This window comes from Anoplolepis gracilipes, chromosome 11 (assembly GCF_047496725.1).
Source record: "Anoplolepis gracilipes chromosome 11, ASM4749672v1, whole genome shotgun sequence".
Taxonomy (NCBI): domain Eukaryota; kingdom Metazoa; phylum Arthropoda; class Insecta; order Hymenoptera; family Formicidae; genus Anoplolepis; species Anoplolepis gracilipes.
Window position 1 is genome coordinate 6,325,157 of NC_132980.1, and position 25,697 is coordinate 6,350,853.

Genomic DNA, 25,697 nt, shown 5'->3' on the forward strand with positions numbered 1-25,697 from the left:
ATATATATAATTATATTTGTATATATCATAATCTGCAAAGATGTAACTACCGCAATTCTCGTGTACGTTTTGCATAAGTACAAGATACAATATTGCTGATGCTCTACATGTGACAAATTTGAAAATAACATGCTGTATTAAAGAAATTAAAACAAACATAATTCTAAGCTAATAATCCAGAAATTAAAAAAGTCTTTGTATATGAAATTTCGATTTTTCCTCACGCGACAAGAAAAAGACTGACATAAATGTTTATATATAATATATATGTATAATATTTATTATATATATATATATATATATATATATATTTATTTATTATATTATATTAAATATTATTATATTATTTTAAATATTTATACTTTCCGCAATATAAACAGATTTGTATGTGAAAAAATTTGATTAATATATCATGATGTATATAAATCCTTTAGCTATTTCCATAATTATGTGTGTTGTACTATCGTTATTTCGATTCTTGGGTGATTTGCCGCAAAACAATAAGAGCGACGAAATTAAAATGGTATTTTGATTATGTATTCCTATATTGTCATTGAAAAATTTTTAAGTCTATTTCTTTTGCAAATTTGAACTTGTTCGTTGTATAATATATTTGTGTTTAAATATATACATATATAAATTATTGCATTTAAAAATGACGAAAAGGTTTTATTTTTTATATTAAAAATGTATCTTGCTCGATATATACATACACATCTCGAAAATTAATAGATATGATATAATAGATATTTTATAATATAATTATCAACATAAATTTTTCGAAAAGTTCAGAAATTTTATACCAAGCTGATTTTTTCTGCACTTTTCTCTCATCTCATATATATATATATATATATATATATATATATATATATATATATATATACTTGTCATTTTACATTATGTATATTGATAAATATGTTAAATGCGTCAATTTTAATGAGAAAAAACTTGTAAAGAAACTTCTCCATAGTATTACTGTGAAACATAATTTAAGTTTCCAATGTGCAATTGGCCATAAAAAAACCTAAAATATTTTCACAGTAGTTGATATTTGTATCATTGCATTGTTATATCATACTAAGGCTTTGGAAACGTGATACAATCGCGTCTCGCGTAAAATCCTCATCGAAATGTCGTGATTTAAATAACATCGAAAGCTAGTTAAAACTCACAATGACTGGACGAATGTTCGTATTTAGGTGGCGGATCTTTGTACAACGGCGCTTCATCTGGCATGTACAACGCAGCTTTGGCCGAACTGGACATGTCGATTAACACATCTTTGCGAGATGTTGGGACATCGCCTGTCGACAGACAAAGCCATAGCATGGATAGCATTATGAATACTGCTATGGCAGAGGCAAAAAGCCAATAAGGTACTCCAATGTCCCAGTAAGGTACTCTAATCTGCTTTAATGCACAATGAAACCAGTCAGATCCAGTTGTTAGCATAGATGTTTGCTCAGTTTCACCGGAATAATCAGAGGACAAAGCATAATCCACAGTCTGTAATTTCAAAAATTATAAAAAATGGTATGTGTTTTACATTTATATAAAACATGTAGAGTATTGTGTGTGTTGGGGGGGGGGGGTAATTAAAAAAAATATTACACACTTACATTAGCATCCATTGGTACAGTTTTAACATAAGTTTGCGGCAATTTGAACCCATCGGTATCCCACCATCCAGGAAGAAGTTCCTTGCGTAATCCAGGATCGGTTAATATATCATTCTCTGGCATATCAGGTGACATTAATAAAACATTGGAGTCTATGCCTTCTTCGATGCATATAGCGATAGAAAACAAAGACAACAAATCCGAAACCCGTTGCTTGGCCATAAAATCACAACCGGTGCTACAGGCATAACGGTCTGGCGGATTTTTATAAGCCTCTGTGCATGCTGTACAAATAATGTGAAAGCAATTTTATATTGTGAATAACATTCCTTATAACAAGTTATTTATGTAAACAGTCTTATATAAAAAGAATTCAAAATTCTTTTGAATTATATATACATAAATATAATTTATAATTTAAAACATTCTTCAAATATGTCCAGAAATTTATGCACAATAATCTTTAAAAAAAGAAATGAAATAGATTGACGTACAAGCTTCGCAAGCATCCCTAGTGCCATTCAAACTATTTGGTTCCCATCCAGAACGCAAGTCGACAAGGTTAAAGAATCTGCAGCCTCGTTGACAGCAGGCTTTTACGTAAAGATTCTAAAAATATATACAACAGATAAATAGACAACAAAGTAAATAATCAAACATCTACACTAAATCAACAAAAAAAACTAACAGGAATGGCTGAGAGACCAGTAGGTGCCTTTTCGCACAACCTGATGCAGGGATCTCCGCGACTGTAAAACGTATCCCCGAGAGACAATTTCGCGACCAACAACATCATCAAAACAGTAACCTCCATGCCTCCTCCCTTCATCTTTGCAACACCTATGGATAGTTTTCCCAAGTTTTAGCTCTCTTTTTTTTTGGCGTTTCGTTTCTCAAAGAGACGAATGATAAGAGACTCGCAACAAACACTAAGCTTCACTCATCGATCACCTCTTCACCACGCTTTTTTTCCATTTAATATCGATATTCTCGAGTTTACAAATGTTACACTCGCGTTTATCTTTATCATCGATGCCGCGACTGTTATCAAAACGCTTTGTCAGATGAGATTCGCGAAGACGACGCTGACAGCTGACCAGCGAATAACGAATAATCGAGCGAATATCGATTTGATTACAGTAGTGCTACTGCTGGTTCACGTGCGCAGATGTCAAAGGAGCCGACCAATGAGATGGCTGGACGGTGAACGGAATTTGGAGGTAAACATATGATTTATAAAAATATTAAATATATAATAACTTACTGCGATACGTTGGAGATATATTTTTAGGTAAAATTATCATGTAAGAGTTATTATTATTATTTTTTTTTGACAGGCCGACGCATTATTATTGTCAAATTAAAAAAAAGATTTTATTTTAAAAAGACGAAGTTTAAGTGTGAAAGTATCTATTTTTGTATGTAAAACAGATAACTTGTCACTTCTTGTAAAATAATAAACAAAATGTTGCAATTGTAATTACTCATCTTGGATAATCGTTCAAAGATAAATGACGTAATAAACACAAAAAATAATTTTAAAAAAAGCAATCGGATATCTCAGATCACATGACGCGATATATATCGCGAATACGTTTAAACACAGTGCTATACTTTTGCTATCAGTGTTGGTACTGTATGACTTGCACACGTTACCCTTTTTTATTGTTTCGGTTACTCTGTCACTGTTATTGTCGCGTGTCTTATAAATTGTTGTCACCGATCGAATCGTTTCAGTCGACGTCATTCAACGAAATCGTCAGCATCAACGAGATCGAGTTTTGCCGGTGAAGTTTTCTTGTTAATTTATCATCAGATAAAATTCTTGATTTTATTATTTAAACGTGTGATATCGGAACCAAGAGACCTGTATATTCTTATCACAGACTTCTATTATATAATATGTGATTCTTACGTAATTCCAAGCCGCACTTTCTCACACCTTCTGGATTAAAGAATTAAAAAAATTTGTTTTTTTCGCCCTGATTGGTTCATCAAATTCTACTCTAGTTGTAAATTTTAAAACACAAGTTTACATGAGAATTAAAAATGTATATTAACGTTTTTCGAGTCAAACAGCAGAAAACGAATTTAACAATATCTGTAATTGAAAAGGTTGATACACATATATATATATATATATATATATATATATATATATATATATATATATATATATGTATATATATATATATATATATATATATATATACAGGGTATAACAGAGCGCCCGCATCAGGCTTTTTTTAACGATTTGTTATAGCAAGTTGGGAAAAAAATTTTTTTATAACAAAAGCCTCAGTCAAGAATCGAATGGTGAAAATGATGGAAAAACCGGGAAATCGAAAAAATTGGTATGAACTTCATTATTCTAAATAGAAAAGGAGCTCGAGTGAGGTATTATTGGATAGGACCTTTGAAAAGAAATAACTTTTGTAGGAAGAATTTTTTATTCCGTCCAACCAATTTTAAAAAAATGCAAATAATTAATTTTCATTTACAAATGCTCGATTTTCTTCCTTTGACTTCCAAACAAAACATAAACATTGTAACTCGTATTATGAGGTTTACTTGTCTTGCTCAAGGATAATGTAATTTAATCTTATCATAAGTTTATGTTGTAAACATTACATTAAATTCTTCTTTATTTTAAAGTGAGATTTTGCGTTGTGTGGAATATCCCTTAACACCATCAACATATCAAAAGCTTCCTCATTGTCGAACACAATAATAAAAATATTGAAAATAAATGTAAAATAAATTAACATTTGCGTTAAGAAAAAATTTCAAATTTTATTCCACACAATGCGAAATCTCACCTTGAAATAAAGAGGAATTTAATGTAATGTTTACAACATAAATCTACAATAAGATTAAATTACATTGTCTTTACAAATGTCACCATTCGATTCTTCACTGGGGCTTTTATCATAAAAATTTTTCCCCAACTGGCTACAACAAATCGTTTTGAAAAAAACGCCTGATACGGGCGCTTTGTTACACCCTGCATATATATAATTTTAAATTTCTGATTATCAAATGTTATCATGTTTTTTCTTTATATACATTATAATCTAACAATTACATCATATGTTTTTTGAGTTATTTATTTTAATTTCATGTATTTCATATAATCCTTTTATTTATAATATAAAAAATAATGTATAACTAAAGAGTTATCTCCTACAATAAAATGTTTGTTAAACACAGGCCATGTCTTCTAACGCATCAGACGAAGATCAAGCACAAGGTTTTTCTACCAAAGCTATTCATGCAGGACAAGATCCATTGCAGTGGACGCATGGATCGGTTGTGCCACCTTTGGTAATGTCCACATCATTTCAGCAGGATGCTCCAGGTGAACACAGGGTAAGTTCAAAATATTTGAATAATTCATTGAAATTATCCCTGATTCAATCAATACATAATTCTTAATTGATTGCAATTGGTCTTTTTACCAATTAATGTCAATTATATGACTAACAAACTGTGGTGAACATCAAAAGTTCTATATAAATATTAATAAAATTAAAATTATATATAAATTGACAAGTAAAGATAATGATATTTTTCTCCTAAAATTGTCTTTAAAGCTAAGAAAGAGGAAACAAGAAAAGTAACAATTTAACAGATAAATATGAACTACTAGAGCAAATATATTTTCAAGGGACAGTTTAAGAATATTTCAATCATTATTCAAATTTTTACAGAAATTAATAAACAATGTAATAAACATAGTAATTTGTTCCATAGTTCTTTGTCAGTTGCATTTTGTTATGAAATCTTTCTTTGTTCAGAGTTCTTTCATAAGAAACGTTTGAAAGTTTTATATTTGTAGAATTTTTTTTTTAAACAGAGAATTTATAATACAAAAACATATTCAAGCTTAAGTGTTATCAAAGAAATATTATAACAGTATTCTAATTTATTTAGGGCTATATCTACGGTAGGAGTGGCAATCCCACGCGCACAATATTAGAGACATGCTTGGCTGCTCTAGAAGATGGCAAACATGCTATTACCTTTGCATCTGGTTTAGGCGCAACAACTGCAATTACTGCTTTATTGAAAGCAGGAGATCATCTTATTGCCGGGGACGATCTTTATGGCGGAACAAAGCATTTTATCGAAAAATGTTTAAGCACTCAGGGTGTCACATACTCCTTTGTAGACATGACTCAGGCAGAGAATGTTATAAATGCCGTACAACCTAATACAAAGGTTAGATTAAAAATGTTATTCTTTATCTTCTAGATTTTGTTTTTGAATTTAATGATATTTTACTTTATTTTATAAACGATACTTTTTTATTTAATGATATTTGACTTTACTTTAAATATATGTTATAGAGTTTTAAAGATATGATTTTATTTTCTGCTTTTTATTTCTAGATGATATGGCTTGAGTCACCAACAAATCCTTTATTGAAACTTACAGACATTAATGCCATCGCTAATAGGTTAATGAATAAGCTTTATGTAGATGTTATCATAGTCGTCGACAATACATTCTTGACATGTTATTACCAGGTAAGTTTACAATTCTGTAAGAAAAATATTTAAACGTATATATAAATAGAAAACTACAACACAAATATTACACTTTTAAAACAGAAGCCACTTGAACTCGGTGCCGATATAGTAATGTATTCGTTAACGAAGTATATGAATGGTCATTCAGACGTCGTTATGGGGGCGGCTATCACGGATCGAGATTATCTCGCAGAAAGATTACGATTCTTACAAAAAGGTAAACCGACAAAAATTTTTTCAAGATGTTTATTTAAAAGTTTTTTTGTATAATTTCTTATAACATCTTCTTTGGAATCCAGCCATGGGTATTGTTCCATCCCCCTTTGATTGCTCTTTGGTCAACCGCAGTTTGAAGACACTCGAACTCAGGATGCAACAGCATATGAAAAACGGTTTGGCTGTAGCGAATTTTCTGGAGTCTCATCGTTACGTCGAGCGAGTACTTCATCCATGTATATATATATATTATTTTTGTCTATGCTCTATACATAATTATGTGTGTGTGTGTGTGCTTAACAATGTCTGATAAAATATCTACAAGATAAAATATCCATGTCATTGTTGCAGATCTCCCGTCGCATCCGCAACATGAACTGGCACTGAGGCAATCAACTGGTCACAGTGGTATGGTTTCTTTTTATCTAAAGGGTGATGCGCAAAAATTTCTAAAAGCATTAAAGGTCTTCACTTTGACCAAATCGTTAGGAAATTACGAATCGCTAGCCGAATTACCGTAAGTACACAAAATTAATTGAAATTAAGTATTTATAAATTTTATTATAATTTTATTATAATGAATTTATTATCTATTTATAAATTTTTTTCACATAGATCCATTATGACGCATGCATCCATATCCGAAGATGTGCAAAATGCATTAGGGATAACAGATCAATTGATTCGGTTATCTGTCGGTCTTGAAACGGAACTGGATCTCATAGCAGATCTTGACCAAGCATTATTTGCTTGTCAATGAATTGACAGACGTAATTAGATAACTACAAGAATAATAATACATATTCTATATTTCTATATATCTATAATTTGTTATTTCTTATACTACTCTATTAATATGTATAACTGATATCATATCTACACATCCGTCAAAAATCGAGACTTGCAAACGTACGATATATAAAGAAATTTTATTTTTATCAAATATTTTTACATTCCACATTTCCCTCATTGTTTTACATTAGGAACATTATATAGTATAGTAATAATAAAATATTTTGTATATAGTACAATAATAAAATATTTTTTGGCACATGTACATAACTCATTCTGACTTCTTTTGATTTCCTTACATCAGGCATATATAAATATGTCCAAATATTTCTTAAAGATTATAAGAAAATAATTGTATTTTATAATGATTTCTAATAGATCACAGAAATTACAATACTAGCAAAAAATTTATAGATTTGATAAACATAATTTTCAATTGAGCAGTTTGTTTTTTTAGCATATTTCTAATATTAATAATATATATATATTATTTCACATTTTCTACTGAAATACTATTGTATAAAAATTCAGATTATTTGTACTACCAATAAGTTTAGTGTAGTAACACACATTATCTTTTCACATATATATAAACATTTGTCTTGGCTTTGAAAAATTGTTTTACTGTAAGTTGATCTTCGACAAATGTCATAATTTTATTTAATTCATCTTGTCATATTCTTGCGCCCGATTGTATAGCAACACTCCCGCGATCACCGAGGAAGTACCGAGCGCTGATAATCCCGTCACCAGATTATTAAATAATAAATCGAAGAGCCATATTAGAAATGCTCTCTTCGCAGTATTAGCGACACTGCAACATCACATCGCTTTAAAATCATGTGCGAGAAATATATTTTGATTACGATAGATAAAAGACATTGTTACACACCTGTGTGTTACAGGACTGATGTAGTCTATAAGTACATAAGCGGTGATGCTTTGAAAGTGGAAGAACACTCCGTTGAGAAGGAATACCGCGAATAAATTAAAGCTCAGAGAATGGTCGAGTGCAGGTAGATCGACCAACAATATCGACACCGGTATTTGTCGATTGACGCTAAACTAATATAAAACTGTAATGTCCTCGGTCTTTAAATAATGACAAGATTTTTTTTCCTTCTCTCTTATAATTTACAACGATTTCGCACGACAAAATCAAATATCATTTACGTATATTTGAAATTATCATCACTGATCAACATTTTTAAATACACATTTTGCAAGCATTCAGTTTTTTTTTCTTTCTTTTTTTATGATCTATTCAATCTAAAATCTTAAAAATATTTATAAAATATTTTTATAAATATTTATAAAATATTTTTATAAATATTTATAAAATATTTAAATAATTATTATAAATATTTTATGCTGTCTAGAATATTAACATTGATTTGTTATTTGATGAATTTATTTAATTTTTCTTTGCAGTGCATTTTGTAATGCTGGGAATACAACATATGTATGGGCCAAGCAGTTCAAAAGCGAATACAGAACCAGCCAAGCTGGTCTCTCAATCCAATGGAAATTTGAATGGAAATGGACACGCATATAAATACACATCAACATCATATTTCCGTTCAATGATAAAGATGCGACTTTGCGAAAAATTAATGAAAAAAATGCAGGAACTTTATAATTTTATTATTTTGCAAACAAACTACTGCAAGGTACTTTTCCGATTTGAAACCAAAACTATGCGAGAGAAATCATCAGGGGACAATTCTTGACAATAATCATTTTACAGAGAAAATTAATGGTTTGACACACTCGGTCATTTCTTTTTGGCACAATCGACGCAATTTAAGCGCGCACGAGGAACTCTCCTGTTCATATCAAGTAATGAATAAAAACCACGACGATTTGTACAACCGGAAGTACAAACGGGAGTATTCGGACGATGAGATGGAATACGATAATTTCTCCAAGGTAACACACTCGTCGTGTGAGGACTATTACAATAATATTAATGATATAACCAGCACGACTGAATTGAAACATCGTATTTATAATATAAATGTAACGCGGTCATCTAGAAGGTATGCAACACTAAGATTGATTAAAAATTAAATTTATAAACTTTACTCAAATGTTTAATAATTTATAAAATGACTAAAAAATATAAATGATTCTAGTGTCACCCCTTTGGGTTTACCGAAAATGCTTTGCCTAGCAACAATGAGAACCGGCAGAAGATTTCGAGTGTTGACTTCACCCGGGCAATGTTACTGCCATCATCATTCTACTGGCACATTTATCGCGGGTAGTCATCTTGATTGAATTCTGCAAGTAGTTAAATCCGGTTATAATAAGAATTTAATTAAAGTAATGATCTGATGAGTCTTTTAAGTATAATGCAACAACCTCTATTCAATAACAATCAGTGTAACTGATGATCCAAGATTTGATAGTGTTGTGAGAGTTTGTAATATTTATAACAACTACAGTAAAATTGTTGGATATTTATTTATAATATATAATATATAATAGTAGTTTTAATAATATTTGATTATTGACTTTTATCAGAAGTATCGGAAGAATAATAAATTCAGAAAAAAATTCAATAATCAAGAGATTAAATCAGAGAATATTGAAAATATTTTGTGTATATCTATATATAATTTATTTAATCATTTATTTAAATTGTATTAAATTTTGTTCCCCTAATCCATTATTCTTTTATAAATAGATTAACATAAATAGTTCCTCGTCAAAACATATAAATTATACGTTATAAATAAAAATCCATAAAACATTTTGTAGTAATTATAAATATTATCGATTATAATAGTTGATTCTTCGATCATCAGAAGGAGATGAACTTTTCTTCTATAAAATCAAAGAATTGATGTTTTATTGTTTGAACTCTTCTAATGGCTATATCATATATTTTTGTTTTAGATTTAATGATAAATTTTTCTCTTTTCTTTATAACAGTACTAAAGTGCCAATTACATAATAATAGCTATCGACAAAAATCTGGAAATATGTTTTTGCGTTACTGAAGTAATTTAGAAAAAAAAATTTGATAGAATCTTCATTACCTTTCTGTGTATTTAATATGTACTAATGAAATATATAAATATAGGCTTGGAATCGCGTTTGTGCATAATTATATTGTTTACTACTGATAAAAATTAAATAGCTTATTGGCTACATTTTATAATTTATATAATAAATAACATTTCTTTGATGTAATAGTACAAACGATGTGTAACTATGTGCAAAGGCAAATAATTGTACAATATTGATTTAAAAATGTTATTTTCCTCTTTTCAAGTAAAATAATAGGTAATAATAATTATTATAAGTTTTGTATTTTAATATTATAAATAATATAAAATATTTGAGGTGATCGATCCGAGCCCGAGCGTTAGGCCGGGTCTACAATAAATGTAGTAAGCCTTAAGCTGTAAGAAATTAACCAATTACAATTGACTTTAGAGAAGAATAAAGGTGCCTTTTCATGCTCACGCTCGACGCTCATTTTTGGCGTCAAAACAGATCACGTGATCAAAATTGACGAATTGGTATTTTTATTTTTGGTCACGTGATGTCAGCATGAAAAGACACCTTAATGAATGTGATTGGTTCATTTCTTATGACTTAAGGCTTACTACAGCTATTGTAGACCCGGCCATACCGTTATAGGTGACAGCGCACAGTTACAAGCTCCGAAGACGTCGCACGTGCAAGGGAGAACGAGAAGCGTGCGAGCTTAATCTTAACCTTGTTAAAGGCACGCCGGTTGAGACAGAGGAAAAAATGTCATGGTTATTCGGCTACCGGAATTCGCAGCCGCCACAGAGGATTCCTCGTAATTCGTCGGACAACCGCCATCCGCAGGAGGTGGCCCTCCGTTGAGGATGAGCAACTCCCAAATGGAACCGTACAGTTTCGACTCGGTCATCCTGGAACCAGTCGCCTTGACTGCCAAGGAACTCGAACGATCCCGTAAGATGTTGCTTTCTTCTTGATAATTTCTCGCGAAATGCAATTCCACGTGCAATTATGCAATTAATAAGCGAACGGTTTTGGAGGTTAGGATGCTCGAAGAGGGATACCTCGCGTGCGCGATGACGCAATTTTCCGCGGTGAATTCACCGATTGATTCGGCGAATGAAGATTTTTCCGAAACGTCCAAGATACGGATCTTCGTAAATGATATTGATTACAATGTCGTCATTTATTAATTGTCTACCTAGCAGTTATATACTTGTTTGTAACTTTATTATTTTGAATTTTTCGTATACACGATTTTTCTTAAATTATAAATAGATGTTATTGCAAAAGGTATTAATATTAATATCCTTTTAGTTTTATTATTTTATAGAGAGAATATTTAAAATATACGTTATTAAAATGATTTTCTATAACACTGTGCTATACATAATTTTAGGAATTATGTATAATTGATTCCATTGTTATTTTAAATTATACTTATATTACTTGGTAACTGAAAATGTCAACGATATTCTTTGTGAAATTATAAAATATTGATTTTCTTCTTAGTAATTATATATTTGTTATTTGTAACTTTATTATTTGAGATTTTTTTGCACACATATTTTTCTTTAATTACATGTAAATGTTATTTAAAAAAATTAATTAATATTCTTTTTGCTTCAATATTTTATAGAAAGAACATATAAAATAAATTCTACTAAAGTGATTTTCTATAATAGTAATACTAATTTGAATATTATAGAAATTATAATATATATAGTTGATTATCATTGTAGTATAGTTGACATTGTTATAAATTGAGCTTATATTATTTGTTAATTGTTAAAAATGTTAAAGATATTCTTTATAAAATACTTATGATAAAATATTTTAATTATAGAGTATGCAAGAGAAGCCTTAGATCTATCTAAAATGCAAGAAACTACAAGACAAATGGAATTGCAGGCTGAAATAAAAAAATATGAAGCCAGTATTGAATAGCTTAAGATTGATCAAAAGCAAGTGGAGAATGAGGAAAGAAAGAAAATCATAGAGGCAAGACAAGAAGAGGCAAAACACCATCAAATGAAGGCTACAAGGATTCCTGGTTTGGAATCTGTAAGGTAAGCGGTCAACATTGCTTACGTTGTATTATAGTATTGTAATATTGTAAATTTAATTTTATAATTATTATAGCTGAATTATTTAAATTTTTATTTCATAATTATTTTATATTATACTTATTTATTTATATTATATAATATGAAATTTACTATATATATATATATATATATATATATATATATAATAATATAATTGATTATATCTTTCAGAACAGCGGGCTCACTAATAATGTTGGGACCCAAAGCAGTTCTGGAAAACTGGGACAAGATGCTTATTGCAGTACGCAACGTCATATTGACAGGCTTTGGGGTATACTTAGCTAAGAGGACACTTCACAACGTGTCACGTGTAATAGACCTTTACTTTGATAAATCATCATTAGTAATGGAAACATCCAAAATCATTGTAATGATATTATTAAAAATCCAATTAAAAGTATAAAAAAAAGAAGGAATTTGAAGAAAAAAAATCCCGACGCCCTCTCTGATATTATCGTCGCGTCGAACGTTGCTGAGAAGCTGCACAAGATCGCGACAGCGACAACAGAAACTAAATATAATCGTGGCGTCTACAAATACATCTTGATACACGGTCCGCGCGGAACCAGCAAGACCATGTTCGCAAAGAAACTGGCAGAGTACTCTGGCATGGATTACGCGATCGTGAGGGGAAGTGAGTTCGCCCCTGCGGGTAGGGAGAGAGTTCGCAGGTTGTTTGATTGGTCGCAGACGTCCAAAAATGGATTAGTATTATTTATTAATGAAGCCGAATTTTTTTCAAAAAATAAATCAATCGAATATATTCCAAGAGAAATTAAAATTATACTACCCGCAGAAGCGAACTCACTTCCCCTCACGATATATATATATATATCGATCGGTTGTTTTTTTCTGAATTTATCATTAAATTTAAATGACACTCTTGCTAATAAGTAAGAAGTTTTTTTTATAACGTTTAATATTTATTGATTTGTAGTTTTCATTTACAATTACTCGTGATACTCAGTTTCATATATATATATATATATATATATATATATATACACATATTTATAATTCTATAAATCTATCTACAATTAATTGCTGTATTAGTAATATATGTAATAACATATATAATTTAATGCATGTAATAATATATATATATTTTTCTAGTGTCGTCAAAATAGCCCATTGACATACACAATTATATATATATCAGGCATGGCCACGGGGGCGCTCACGGAGTACACGAGGAGGAGAATGTACCCCTTTTTCGCACGGCTGCCTTTTTCCGTCTTTCCTTTTGGCTCTAGGCCCTCAAGAAATAAATATATATATATATATATATATATATATATATATATATATATATATATATATCAATAGGCTATTTTGACGACACTGGAAAAATTATATATATTATTACATACATTACTAATACAGCAATTAATTACAGATAGACTATTTTGACGACAGTACAAAGTTACGTACAATGAAACGTACATATAAAAATTATTATATATTATTGATAATTATATATTACAGTGACTCTCCATTTTATATAAAATGATTGTTTTAATAATACTTTTCTATGTGTATTTATACAAGCAAATAATATGTAAAATATGATCTAATATTTATTTTATAAATAATATATATAATGTTTATATTTACTAGGACATTAAATCTATATGTACATACATACATATATATATATATATAGATTTAATGTCCTAGTAAATATATTATCTTAACATTCTCTACTGAAATACTATTGTATAAAAATTCGGAATATTATTTGTACTACCAATAGGTTTAGTGCAGTAATACACATTTTTCTTTTTACATATATATTGCAATTAACATTGATTATTAAAATTTCTTGCAACCTTTGCCCGATTATAATTTTTTTCCAAGTTTCCAGCTTTAGCTAAAGAAAGATTAACTAAAGAAATAAGATGGCCGTTTGTTTATACAAAAAATTTTTACTTAAATATTTTACTTATATTAAATATTTAATATGCACATAATATAATGCAAAGAAAGAAATCACTTTTCGCAATCTTCCAATTGTTCAAGGTTGTTTCTTAGTTTTGAAATAATTTTTGTATATATCGATGTTATTCAAAAAGACAATCGGCATTTTTGATAAGCATATAGATTATGTGAAAAAGGAGCAATTGTAATCACGAAGAGCGTGAGTCCTTAGCCATTATTCTAGTGTCCGTAGGTGTTCCTTTTAGACATCGAGTAGACATGTAGATTATGAAAAATGCTGATTAACCAGTGACATTATAACATGACGAGTATTCCAGACTAGTCGTGACTCATTGGTACTCGTCTGAGATGTATAAAATAGTGTTTCAAAATAATCATGTGCATAGACATTTTTTTTACGTCATGTGAAGGATGCTAGTGATCAAAACATGTCATAGCGTGTTACTTAAAAATGTGACAGAACATGACAGCGGTGATTAATTTACATTCGATATATTTAGATTTATCAAGGCCTTATTTTTAAATTTAACTTGTTGGAATATCATTGATTAGTGTACGAATATTATTGGAGATATATACAAATGTACATTTAATGTTGCATAAATCAATATCAAAATAATTAGGATTTATTTTAATATAATATTACAATAATTGAAGGATAAATAAATAAATTTCAATTTAATCAAATTATTTGTAAATTTTCTATAACGTTTATCTCTTGAGGAAAATTTACAAAATTATTGTCTTACTTTTCATATCTTTTTTTCTTATGTTGATCTCGACTACTTATATTAATTTGAATGTACATTGCAAATCCATATAAACCAGCAGGCGCATTCCAGATGTTATTAACGCTTTAGTACCGACTAACAGTGAAAGCCAATTAGAGTGGTTTTATGTCGTTAATCATAAAGTAGTTCGAGTTCAAGATAGCGCCTTCTTAATTAATCGTAGGCGTGCTGTCCGTGCGATTTCCAAATCCAATTGTCCAGTCTATATCTCTGGATATATCGCGAATACCAGACTCCTTCGTATATGTAAATGTGCTTTCTCCCTAAACCTTGGAGCAAACTGAACATGACGCATGCCGTCGTCGTGGAATCAAGGAAAATTGATTCTGTCTATCGTTCGCGTTCTGTTCGAATTCCAATCTCCTGGTGATGAACGTAGATATATAAAGATTAATATATATTTATATTAAAGAATACACGATCTCTTACTTTTATTACACTTTCTATAATTATATGTATTTTTTTCTTTTATTATTAAATATTAAATATTAATATAAATATTGATTCGAATTAAATATTCAAAAGTATTATCTTTTCTGAAAATAAAAATAGAGGTGCTTACATTTTTATGTAATTATAATGATTGAAAATAGTTTTTTTAATAAAATAAATAAGAAAAAAAAGATGTATACAAAGTCAGATTTTAATCAATTTTAAGCGGATTTTATTGTAATATTTTTTTCTAAAATATTAAATTATAAAAATATTATTAATGTTATTTATGTAAACAATCTTATATAAAAAGAACTCAAAATTCTTTTGAATTATACATATATAAATATAATTTATAATTTAAAACATTCTTTAAATATTTCCAGAAATTTATGCAAAATAATCTTTAAAAAAAGAAATGAAATAGATTGATGTACAAGCTTCGTAAGCATCCCTAGTGCCATTCAAACTATTTGGTTCCCATCCAGAATACAAATCGACAAGATTAAATAATCCGCAGCCTCGTTGACAGCAGGCTTTTACGTAAAGGTTCTAAAAATATATATAAATAAATAACAAAATAAATAATCAAACATCTAAATCAACAAAAAAAAATAACAGGAATGCTTAAGATACCAGTAGGTGCCTTTTTGCACAATCTGATGCAGGGATCCCCGCGACTGTAAAATGTATCTCCGAGAGACAATTTCGCGACCAACAACATCATCAAAGCAATAACCTCCATGCCTCCTCTCTTCATTTTTGCAACAACTGTGAATAGTTTTCCCAAGTTTTAGCTCTTTTTTTTTTCGGCGTTTCGTTTCTCAAAGAGACGAATGATAAGAGACTCGCAACAAACACTGAGCTTATTCACTCATCGATCACCTCTTCCCCACGCTTTTTTTTTCCATTTAATATCGATAATCCCGAGTTTACAAATGTACACTCACGTTTGTCTTTATCATCGATGTCGTGATCATTATCAAAACGCTTTGTCAAAGATTCGTGAGTCGACAGTGACACTGACAGCTGACAAACGAATAACGAATAATCGCTCAAATATCGATTTGATTACAGTGCTACTACTGATTCACGTGCGCAAATGTCAAAGTTAACCGACCAATGAAATGGCTGGAATGTGAATGAAATTTAGGAATAAACGATCATGATTTATAAAAATATTAAAGTATATAATGGGCGCGTTCGGGGAGACACTATTAGCGCAAACAGCGTCGTTCTATCTTTGTTCAACTTTTAATGAATAACAAAGATAGAATGACGCTGTTAGCGCTAATAGTGTCTCCCCGAACGCGCCCAATATAATTTACTGCGACACGATGGAAATATATTTCTAGATAAAATTATTATGTAAGAGTTATCATTTCTTCTTGACAGGTTGACGCACTCTTGTCAAATTAAAAAGAAATTTTTTTTGAAAGAGACAGTTAAATGAAAGCAGTACCTATTTTTGTATGCAAAACAGATAACTTGTCACTTCTTTTATAACTGTTATCTTTAATAAACAAACACAATGTTGCAATTACAATTAATCTTGAATAATCTGAATATAATAGCTCAAAGATAAGTGAATGAATACAAAATAATTTTAAAAAGTGATATCTCAAATCGCATGACGCGATATATATCGAATATTTTTTTCACACGGTGCTACCATAGTGTTGGTACTGTGTGACTTGCACACGTTACTCTTTTTTTGTTGTTTCGGCCACGGTGTCATTGTCATTGCCATTGTCGCGTGTCTTATAAATTGCTGTCACCGATCAAATCGTTTCAGTCGACGTCGTTCAACAAAATCAGTATCAACGAGATCGAGTAAAGTTTTTCTGAAGAACCTTCTCCTGTTAATTCATCGTCAGGTAAAGTTCTTGATTTCATCATTCAAACACGTGTTCGAAACCAGGAGACCTGTACTCTTACGCAATTTCAAGCTGCACTTTTTCGCACTTTCTTCTGGATTGAAGAATTAAAAAAAATTTGTTTCTTTTGTCCTGATTGGTTCATCGAATTCTACTCTAAGAAGTAAAGGTAAGGTGTAAATTTTGGAACGCAATTTTACATGAGAATTAAAAAAACGTTTCTCGAGTCAAACAGCAAAAAAACGAGTGCAAAAGTGCAGCTGAGAAAAATAGATTAGTACATATGTTTACCGCCAAAATTAAAATCTATCTGTAATTGAAAAGTTTGAAATATATATATAATTTTATATATATTTTTATATGTATTTTTATATATTTTTTAAATACATTTGATGTGTATATATATATATATATATATATATAATTTTAAATTTCTGATTATTAAATATTATCATGTTTTTTTTTTTATATACATTATAATCTAACAATTAGATCATATGTTTTTTGAGTTATTTATTTTTATTTCATGTATTCCATATAATTTTTTTATTTATAATATAAAAAATAATGTATAACTAAAGAGTTATCTCCTACAATAAAATGTTTGTTAAACACAGGCCATGTCTTCTAACGCATCAGATGAAGATCAAGCACAAGGTTTTTCTACCAAAGCTATTCATGCAGGACAAGATCCATTGCAGTGGACGCATGGATCGGTTGTGCCACCTTTGGTAATGTCCTCAACATTTCAGCAGGATGCTCCAGGTGAGCACAGGGTAAGTTTGAAATATATGAATAATTCATTGAAGTTTATCCCTGATTCTATCGATACATAACTCTTAATTGACTGCAATTGATCTTTTTACCAATTAATGTCAATTATATAACTAACAAACTGTGATGAGCATCAAGTTCTATATAAATATTAATAAAATAAAAATTATACATAAATTGGCAAGTAAAGATTAATGATATTTTTCTCCTAAAATTGTCTTTATTAAGCTAAGAGAGAGGAAACAAGAAAAGTAACAATTTAACAGATAAATATGAACTACTAGAGCAAATATATTTTCAAGGGACAGTTTAAGAATATTTCAATCATTATTCAAATCTTTACAGAAATTAGTAAACAATGTAATAAACATAGTAATTTGTTCCATAGTTCTTTGTCAGTTCTTTGCATTTTGTTATGAAATCTTTTTTTGTTCAAAGTTCTTTCATAAGAAACGTTTGAAAGTTTTATATTTGTAGAATGTTTGAACAGAGAATTTATAATACAAAAAGATATTCAGGCTTAAATGTTATCAAAGAAATATTATAACAGAATTTTAATTTACTTAGGGCTATGACTACAGTAGAAGTGGCAATCCCACGCGCAAAGTGTTAGAGACATGCCTGGCTGCTCTGGAAGATGGCAAACATGGTATTACCTTTGCATCTGGTTTAGGTGCAGCAACTGCAGTTACTGCTTTATTGAAAGCAGGAGATCATCTTATTGCCGGGGATGATCTTTATGGTGGAACAAACCGTTTCATCCAAAAATGTTTAAGCACTCAGGGTGTCACATACTCCTTTGTAGACATGACTCAGGCAGAGAATGTTATAAGTGCCATACAACCTAATACAAAAGTTAGTTTAAAAATAGTATTCTTTTTTTCTCTCCTAGATTTTGTTTTTGAATTTAATAATATTTTACTTTATTTTATGAACGATACTTTTTTGTTTAATGATATTTGACTTTACTTTAAATGTGTTATAGAGGTTTAAACATATGATTTTATTTTTTGCATTTTATTTTCAGATGTTATGGCTTGAGTCACCAACAAATCCTTTATTGAAACTTGCGGACATTAAAGTCATTACTGATAAGTTGAAGCCTCTTCGTCCAGATATTATCCTAGTCGTCGACAATACATTCTTGACATGTTATTACCAGGTAAGTTTACAATTCTGTAAGAAAAATATTTAAACGTATATATAAATAGAAAACTACAACAAAAATATTACACTTTCTAAACAGAAGCCATTTGAACTCGGTGCCGATATAGTAGTGTATTCGCTGACGAAGTATATGAACGGTCATTCAGACGTCGTTATGGGGGCTGCTATCATGCGTCGAGATGATCTTGCAGAAAAATTACGATTCATTCAAAACGGTAAACCGACAAAAATTTCTTCAAGTTTATTTAAAAGTTTTTTGTATAATTTCTTATAACATCTTTGGAATCCAGCTATGGGTATTGTTCCATCTCCCTTTGATTGCTCTTTGGTCAACCGCAGTTTGAAGACACTCGAACTCAGGATGCAACAGCACATGAAAAACGGCTTGGCTGTAGCGGAGTTTCTGGAGTCTCATCGTTACGTCGAGCGAGTGCTTCATCCATGTACATATATATATTATTTTTGCTATGACTCTATACATAAGTGTGTGTGTGCTTAACAATGTCTGATAAAATATCTACGAGATAAAATATCTATGTCATTGTTGCAGATCTCCCGTCGCATCCGCAACATAAACTGGCACTGAAGCAATCAACTGGTCACAGTGGTATGGTTTCTTTTTATCTAAAGGGTGATGCGCGAAAGTTTTTAAAAGCATTAAAACTCTTCACTTTGGCCGAATCGTTAGGAGGTTACGAATCACTAGCCGAATTACCGTAAGTACACAAAATTGATCAACATTAAGTATTTATAAACGTATTAATAATTTTTTTTCACATAGATCCGTTATGACGCACGCATCCATATCCGAAGATGTGCGAAATGCATTAGGGATAACAGATCAATTGATTCGGTTATCTGTCGGTCTTGAAACGATACAGGATCTCATAGCAGATCTTGACCAAGCATTAGTTGCTTGTCAATAAATTAGCAAACGTAATTAGAACAAGAATAATAATACATATTCTAATTATATGTAACTTTATATATTACTCTATTAATGTTTAACTGATATCATATCTACACATCCGTCAAAAATTTAGACTTGCAAACGTACGATATATAAAGAGTTTTTATTTTTATCAAATATTTTTACATTCCACATTTCTCCCATTGTCAGATTTACATTAGGAACATTATATAGTACAATAATACAATAATCAAATATTTTTTGACACATTTACATCACTCATTCTGATTTCTCTTGATTTCCCGTGTCGTCTTGTATCAGGCATGTATGAATATGTGCAAACATCTTTTAAAGATTCGGAGACAATAATCGTATTTTAGAATAATTTCTAGTAGATCACAGAAATTACAATACAACTAGCAAAAATTCATAGATTTGATAAACATAATTTTCAATTGAGCACTTTGTCTTTTTTTAGCATATTTCTGATATTAGTAATATATATATATTATTTCACATTCTCCACTGAAATACTATTGTATAAAAATTCGGGATATTATTTGTACTACCAATATGTAACAAGTTTAGTGCAGTAACACACATTTTTCTTTTCACATATATATATATAAACATTCGTTTTGGCTTTGAAAAATTGTTTTACTGTAAGTTGATCTTCGACGAATGTCGTAACTTTGTTCTATTCATCTTGTCATATTCTTGCGCCCGATTGTATAGCAATACTCCCGCGATCACCGAGGAAGTGCCGAGCGCTGATAATCCTGTCACCGGATTATTAAATAATAAAACGGAGAGCCATATTAGAAATGCTCTCTTCGCAGTATTAGCGACACTGCAACATCACATCGCTTTAAAATCATGTGGGAGAAATATATTCTGATTACTATAGATAAAAGACATTGTTACACACCTGTGTGTTACAGGACTGATGTAGTCCATAAGTACATAAGCGGTGATGCTTTGAAAGTGGAAGAACACTCCGTTGAGAAGGAATGCCGCGAATAATTTAAAGCTCAGGGAATGTTCGAGTGTAGGTAGATCGACCAATAATATCGACACTGGTATTTGTACGACGATTGACGCTAAACTGGTATAAAACTGTAATTCCGCTGGTCTAAAAATAATGACAAGATTTCTTTTCCTTCTCTCTTATAATTGACAACGATTTCGCACGACAAAATTGAATATCACTTACGTATATTTGAAATTATCACCACTGATCAACATTTTTGAATACACATTTTGTAAGCATTCAGTTAAGTTTGTCGCCATCGCAGCGATGAATCCTCTGAGATCGAAACTTATTTCGTTAATGGAACATAATGCTAGTCCACCCATTACAGGTATTAAAGATAAATTCACATACAGCCCCGTGTATTCCCCTAAAAAAATGTAACGTTGAATACAATTAATTAATTATCGAAAATTAAGAATTTTAATATATTTTAATACTATGAATTTTTATCATATATGTATAATGTATGTTATGTATAACAGAGGAAATATGTATAAATTTATAATTCTTACCTAATAAATATCTACTGATGAGGACGGTGAAAAGTGGTGCGCTACTCTTTATAGTTTCTGTGAAACTTACAGCTACATAATTTAATGATACTAGACCTAAGACTACCGTCGCAAACCTCGTGCATCCTACTAGTGTCATATGTTTATAAAACCCAGGTGGTCTCATCAATCTTGGACTCGCTTTGTACATACCACAGGGGAAGTACATTTGTATCAGTCCGCAAATTGCAGTCATCAACATCTGACAAGCACCTATATATTACAAAATAATGAAAAGATTAATTTATTATTTACTTATAATAATTATAAAATATATTAACAATTACAAAAATGTACAACGCTTGACATTGGCATCTGTTAATTATTACAAACTTTTTTGTACTCTTTTCTAGAAATAATCCTTACCCAGAATAGTGGGATCGCCCTCCATGTAAGACAGTATGTATTTGTTTAGAAAGAGGGTACATCCGCTGAAGACGTACCAGAGGGTGAGAAAGAGGAGAGCTCTGGAATTGAACAGACCGCCCTTCGTGTCACTCGTTAAAACAATCACGTCCTCTCGTTTCCTCGCATGATCCAGGTACTGCTTCGACTGGGTGTCGTGCGACGTAGACGAGTCCTCGACGGGGTCCCCGCGAGCGGTTTGCGGATAATTGATACGCACGGAGTAATTCTCCATCGCGTTTTATTTCTTTTTTTTTCCTCGCGAAAGCGCGAAAGGCTTACGAGAGGTACCGCGTGCGAGAAATCACATTTTTACGTCACTTCATTGCGCTAATATTGCGGAAACTTTTTTTTATCCCTCGGCGACTTTCGCGCGTTTCGTAGGTTAAGTTAGGTTATCGAACCTGGTTCCTTGACATATGTCAAAAATGTCAAAAGAAAAAAAACCGAATTTTCCGCCGAATGTTTTTATTCCCGTTTCTTAAGCAAACGTTATTGCAGCCTCTTCTGTTTGTTTATTTTTTTTTCTTTTTTTTATGATTATTCGTCCTTAGAAGCGAGACCACTGCTTTTCCGCGTTTCCACTCCGTTTTTTTTACTAATTTTCAATTTTCTTTCTATAATTAGCCGTAGCTTTTTATCTATTTGTAATAGAAATCAGAACAACTGTCATCGTATTCTCGCATGACACCTTACAATTACAAGGCCGTGACGTATTTACCGGTGAATGAAATCGTTCTGGCAATTGGCCAGCGCGCGATTGGTCAACTGGAAATAACGTCCATCATTGATATAACATGTAACGCGATTCAAAAAAAGGAGTGTATGAGATTTTCACTATAAATTTTATTAATAAAAATAATAAATATATAACATAATTTAATAAATATAATAAACAAATAAGTATAAAAGAGTGGTATATTCATAAATTTTCTTTTTGAACAGAGATTTCAGGAATAATAAAATAGACAGTCATCTTTATTCAAAAAGCATTACTTTTTAGTCTCTATCTTAATATTTTTTATTTCAATTCTGTGACTTTACATCTGCATTACAAAAATATTATAATGTTATATATGGCACTAATAAAATATATATTTTATTAGTACCATATATAGACAGTTATTCTGATTTCCATACACACTATATATAATAACACACAGATATTATAATTCTATGGATATTTTTGTACTTGATTTTTCATTGATTTTTTCATTTGAAGATGTAAAGTTGTGTTTCTGAGCAAAATCATTGTATGCCAAGATAGCAACGTTTCTTCCTGCTATTGCACTCATTTCCATCGCGCTACCAGCCCACTCAATTGCATTGACATGATACAGCGCATCATGTAGCTTGAATTTACCCAAGAGTACATTTGTAGTACTTGAGTAATGAGGATATGCTTTCCAAGCAATTTCCTTTTTTTCAGTGACCTTGATTGACAAAGAAAAAAAATTATCAATTATATTAAAATAGACGTCTTCTTTTAACATATCATAAGACAATTATTTCATACATGAGAAAACATATTGTTCAAAAGATTTGTTTCCACAGATTCTCTGCTAAAGATTTTCCAAATTTGCGAACTTATGTCAGTTGAGCCATCCACAGGATTCACTTTTCCAATTGAACTGATTTTTGTTTTGTTGGGATTACAACTTAAAATAACACTCAGAGCCTCTTGCAAGTCAAAATATCTTGGATTAAGGTCCCCGTTAATAAATGTTGCATACGTCGTTTGATAATCTCCTAAAAACACTAAGTCGTCTGGAAAATCGACGAATTCTATCAAGAATTCTTGATCATGTGTAAGTGGTGCAGCAATAATTACAATATCGTAATTAGATGTCATTGAATCTGTGCTGTCTGAAATTTACAATTATTTAGTTTAATATTTAATTTAGTATTTATCAATCTGATTTTACACTCGCCGATTATACCTTTATTCATATAGGTCACTTCATAATGACTCGAATCATTGCTATCTGTTATGTTACGAATTTTTGTAACACGGCTTGGTATTACATTTACATGTTTATTTCTATAAATGAGATGCTCTGGTACCTAAAATTTTTAAACCAATCCATATTTTACAAGTATAATTAAAATATATAATGTAAAAATAACAATTGAATAATATATTACTCCTTTATTTCCGCCTTTGACAGACCATAAATCAACACCTGCTCCAGCTAAGGATATTAAACCAACAAAACTCTGAATATCGACATCTTGACCATAATTTATTACAGTAATAGATTGCACCACTTCGTCGATCAGTCTTTCTGTAAAACCCATTTGTGTAAGATAATTCTTTAAGGACATTTGCAATGATTTCGGGAAATCCTTATTCATAGCTGACAGCAGTGCAGTAACATTGGCAAAAGACTTTCCATTATCCTGCAGAGTATATATCTTCCCAAAATCTTCTACTATGTTATCTATGTGTCTAGACAAAGAAAATGTAATATAATTTTATTTTTTCTAGCCTGTTGTAACACACAATTTTAAAGTACCTTTTAAGTTTGTACAGTTGAAAGCCATATCTGTAAAATAACTTTGCAACTGATACAATGTACCATGCGCTCTCTTTATACACAAACTCATTTCCATTCCATATGCCATATTTTTCTTCATAGGGAGAATTATGTTCTAAACCTGAAATATATCCAAAAGTCTGTTAATAATATTCTTTGTGCAAATATTTAGTAATCAATATATGTACCAAAAAAAAAAGAATGCATTTACCCAAAAGTTTAACAAACTTTTGCATATACATGTTCTTAGGGTGTATAATTGAACCACCAGCTTCCACTTCAATGTTATCAATTTTTACAGTTGCCAATCGTCCTCCGATGGTTTTTGCTTCGTACAAGTCAATCTTCAAACTTTCATTCAACAACTCTGTGAGAAAATGTGAGGTAGAAGCACCACCGATGCCTCCTCCAATAATGGCTACAATAAGAGAAAAAGTTAAATTCGACATTAAAATGTATACAAGTCTTTTATTAAATCTTAAATGAACTCTTACCAATGCGTGGGACATGTATTTCAAGAGAAGTCCCATATTTGAGCACCAATACTCCAAATATCATCAATATTATATGGTGGGTCATCATTCTTTTAATGAACGTTAAAGATTTTGCAAAGGATATTTATACATTTTTATTTTATCGAACTTTCACTTGTATGTTGATAATTTATTTGTATGTTTTTTGATATCACTTTTCTCATGTGTGTGTGTGTGTGTGTCCCTGCACAAGATATCTGTGTAGAGTAAATTTCAGTAAAGAAAGACGCGCGGATATAATTCAGATACATGACATTAGCGATCACGTGACTGGCGATTGAGCTCGAAGAATTCAGTATGGCTGATGGCGGAGTATGGCCTGGATAAACAGCTATAGAAGTTTCGGGGTGTTGTCTTCCAGACGTTAGTTTACGATCGCGAATTTCTTTTTCACGATGATCATTCAATTGGCAAGATAGATCTGACAAGGGTACTTCACACTAGTTTTCCTCGAAATGTCATCTAAAATTTTTCCCCCG

At 30.6% G+C, this 25,697-nt stretch overlaps 5 protein-coding genes, 1 long non-coding RNA gene and 1 pseudogene across 10 annotated transcripts; 3 read left to right on the plus strand and 4 right to left on the minus strand.

The window, feature by feature from the left end:
• Window positions 1-917: 917 nt before the first annotated feature.
• Window positions 918-2,451, minus strand: LOC140670811 (uncharacterized). The gene is made up of 4 exons (XM_072901599.1): window positions 2,311-2,451; window positions 2,117-2,231; window positions 1,623-1,906; window positions 918-1,509 (listed from the first exon to the last, which is right to left on the minus strand). The coding sequence occupies exons 1-4, from the start codon at window positions 2,449-2,451 to the stop codon at window positions 1,165-1,167; spliced, it is 885 nt and encodes a 294-aa protein (XP_072757700.1). The 3' UTR covers window positions 918-1,164.
• A 76-nt stretch (window positions 2,452-2,527) lies between these two features.
• On the plus strand, window positions 2,528-7,432 carry LOC140670810 (putative cystathionine gamma-lyase 2). 3 transcript variants are annotated; one of them, XM_072901596.1, is made up of 8 exons: window positions 2,528-2,842; window positions 4,833-4,991; window positions 5,556-5,843; window positions 6,014-6,151; window positions 6,236-6,371; window positions 6,454-6,606; window positions 6,722-6,887; window positions 6,986-7,432. In XM_072901596.1, the coding sequence occupies exons 1-8, from the start codon at window positions 2,528-2,530 to the stop codon at window positions 7,128-7,130; spliced, it is 1,500 nt and encodes a 499-aa protein (XP_072757697.1). In that variant the 3' UTR covers window positions 7,131-7,432. The 3 variants fall into 3 exon arrangements, with proteins under 3 accessions (XP_072757697.1, XP_072757699.1, XP_072757698.1); XM_072901598.1 differs by lacking the exon at window positions 2,528-2,842 and adding an exon at window positions 3,258-3,409; XM_072901597.1 differs by lacking the exon at window positions 2,528-2,842 and adding an exon at window positions 3,621-3,737.
• A 3,349-nt stretch (window positions 7,433-10,781) lies between these two features.
• Window positions 10,782-13,812, plus strand: LOC140671035 (ATPase family AAA domain-containing protein 3A homolog; annotated as a pseudogene).
• Window positions 13,813-13,947: 135 nt separating this feature from the next.
• On the minus strand, window positions 13,948-16,908 carry LOC140670991 (uncharacterized). Of its 2 annotated transcripts, XR_012047656.1 has the most exons (4): window positions 16,894-16,908; window positions 16,068-16,562; window positions 15,869-15,983; window positions 13,948-15,362 (listed from the first exon to the last, which is right to left on the minus strand). It is a non-coding gene; the product is annotated as an uncharacterized lncRNA (long non-coding RNA). The 2 variants fall into 2 exon arrangements; XR_012047655.1 differs by lacking the exon at window positions 16,894-16,908 and having other exon boundaries at window positions 16,068-16,649.
• A 200-nt stretch (window positions 16,909-17,108) lies between these two features.
• Window positions 17,109-20,316, plus strand: Cth (Cystathionine gamma-lyase). Of its 2 annotated transcripts, none has more exons than XM_072901950.1 (8): window positions 17,109-17,308; window positions 17,926-18,084; window positions 18,650-18,937; window positions 19,110-19,244; window positions 19,329-19,464; window positions 19,540-19,692; window positions 19,800-19,965; window positions 20,031-20,316. In XM_072901950.1, exons 2-8 carry the CDS (start codon window positions 17,929-17,931, stop codon window positions 20,173-20,175), a joined length of 1,179 nt encoding a protein of 392 aa, XP_072758051.1. In that variant the 5' UTR covers window positions 17,109-17,308; window positions 17,926-17,928; the 3' UTR covers window positions 20,176-20,316. The 2 variants fall into 2 exon arrangements, with proteins under 2 accessions (XP_072758051.1, XP_072758052.1); XM_072901951.1 differs by lacking the exon at window positions 17,109-17,308 and adding an exon at window positions 17,331-17,477.
• Window positions 20,304-22,878, minus strand: LOC140670990 (solute carrier family 35 member E2A). Its single transcript, XM_072901952.1, has 5 exons — window positions 22,110-22,878; window positions 21,705-21,956; window positions 21,373-21,559; window positions 21,088-21,291; window positions 20,304-21,009 (listed from the first exon to the last, which is right to left on the minus strand). The coding sequence occupies exons 1-5, from the start codon at window positions 22,381-22,383 to the stop codon at window positions 20,817-20,819; spliced, it is 1,110 nt and encodes a 369-aa protein (XP_072758053.1). The 5' UTR covers window positions 22,384-22,878; the 3' UTR covers window positions 20,304-20,816.
• A 296-nt stretch (window positions 22,879-23,174) lies between these two features.
• Window positions 23,175-25,480, minus strand: LOC140671239 (prenylcysteine oxidase 1). The gene is made up of 7 exons (XM_072902441.1): window positions 25,180-25,480; window positions 24,897-25,103; window positions 24,665-24,806; window positions 24,294-24,597; window positions 24,089-24,212; window positions 23,665-24,014; window positions 23,175-23,581 (listed from the first exon to the last, which is right to left on the minus strand). The coding sequence occupies exons 1-7, from the start codon at window positions 25,265-25,267 to the stop codon at window positions 23,315-23,317; spliced, it is 1,482 nt and encodes a 493-aa protein (XP_072758542.1). The 5' UTR covers window positions 25,268-25,480; the 3' UTR covers window positions 23,175-23,314.
• Window positions 25,481-25,697: the final 217 nt, after the last annotated feature.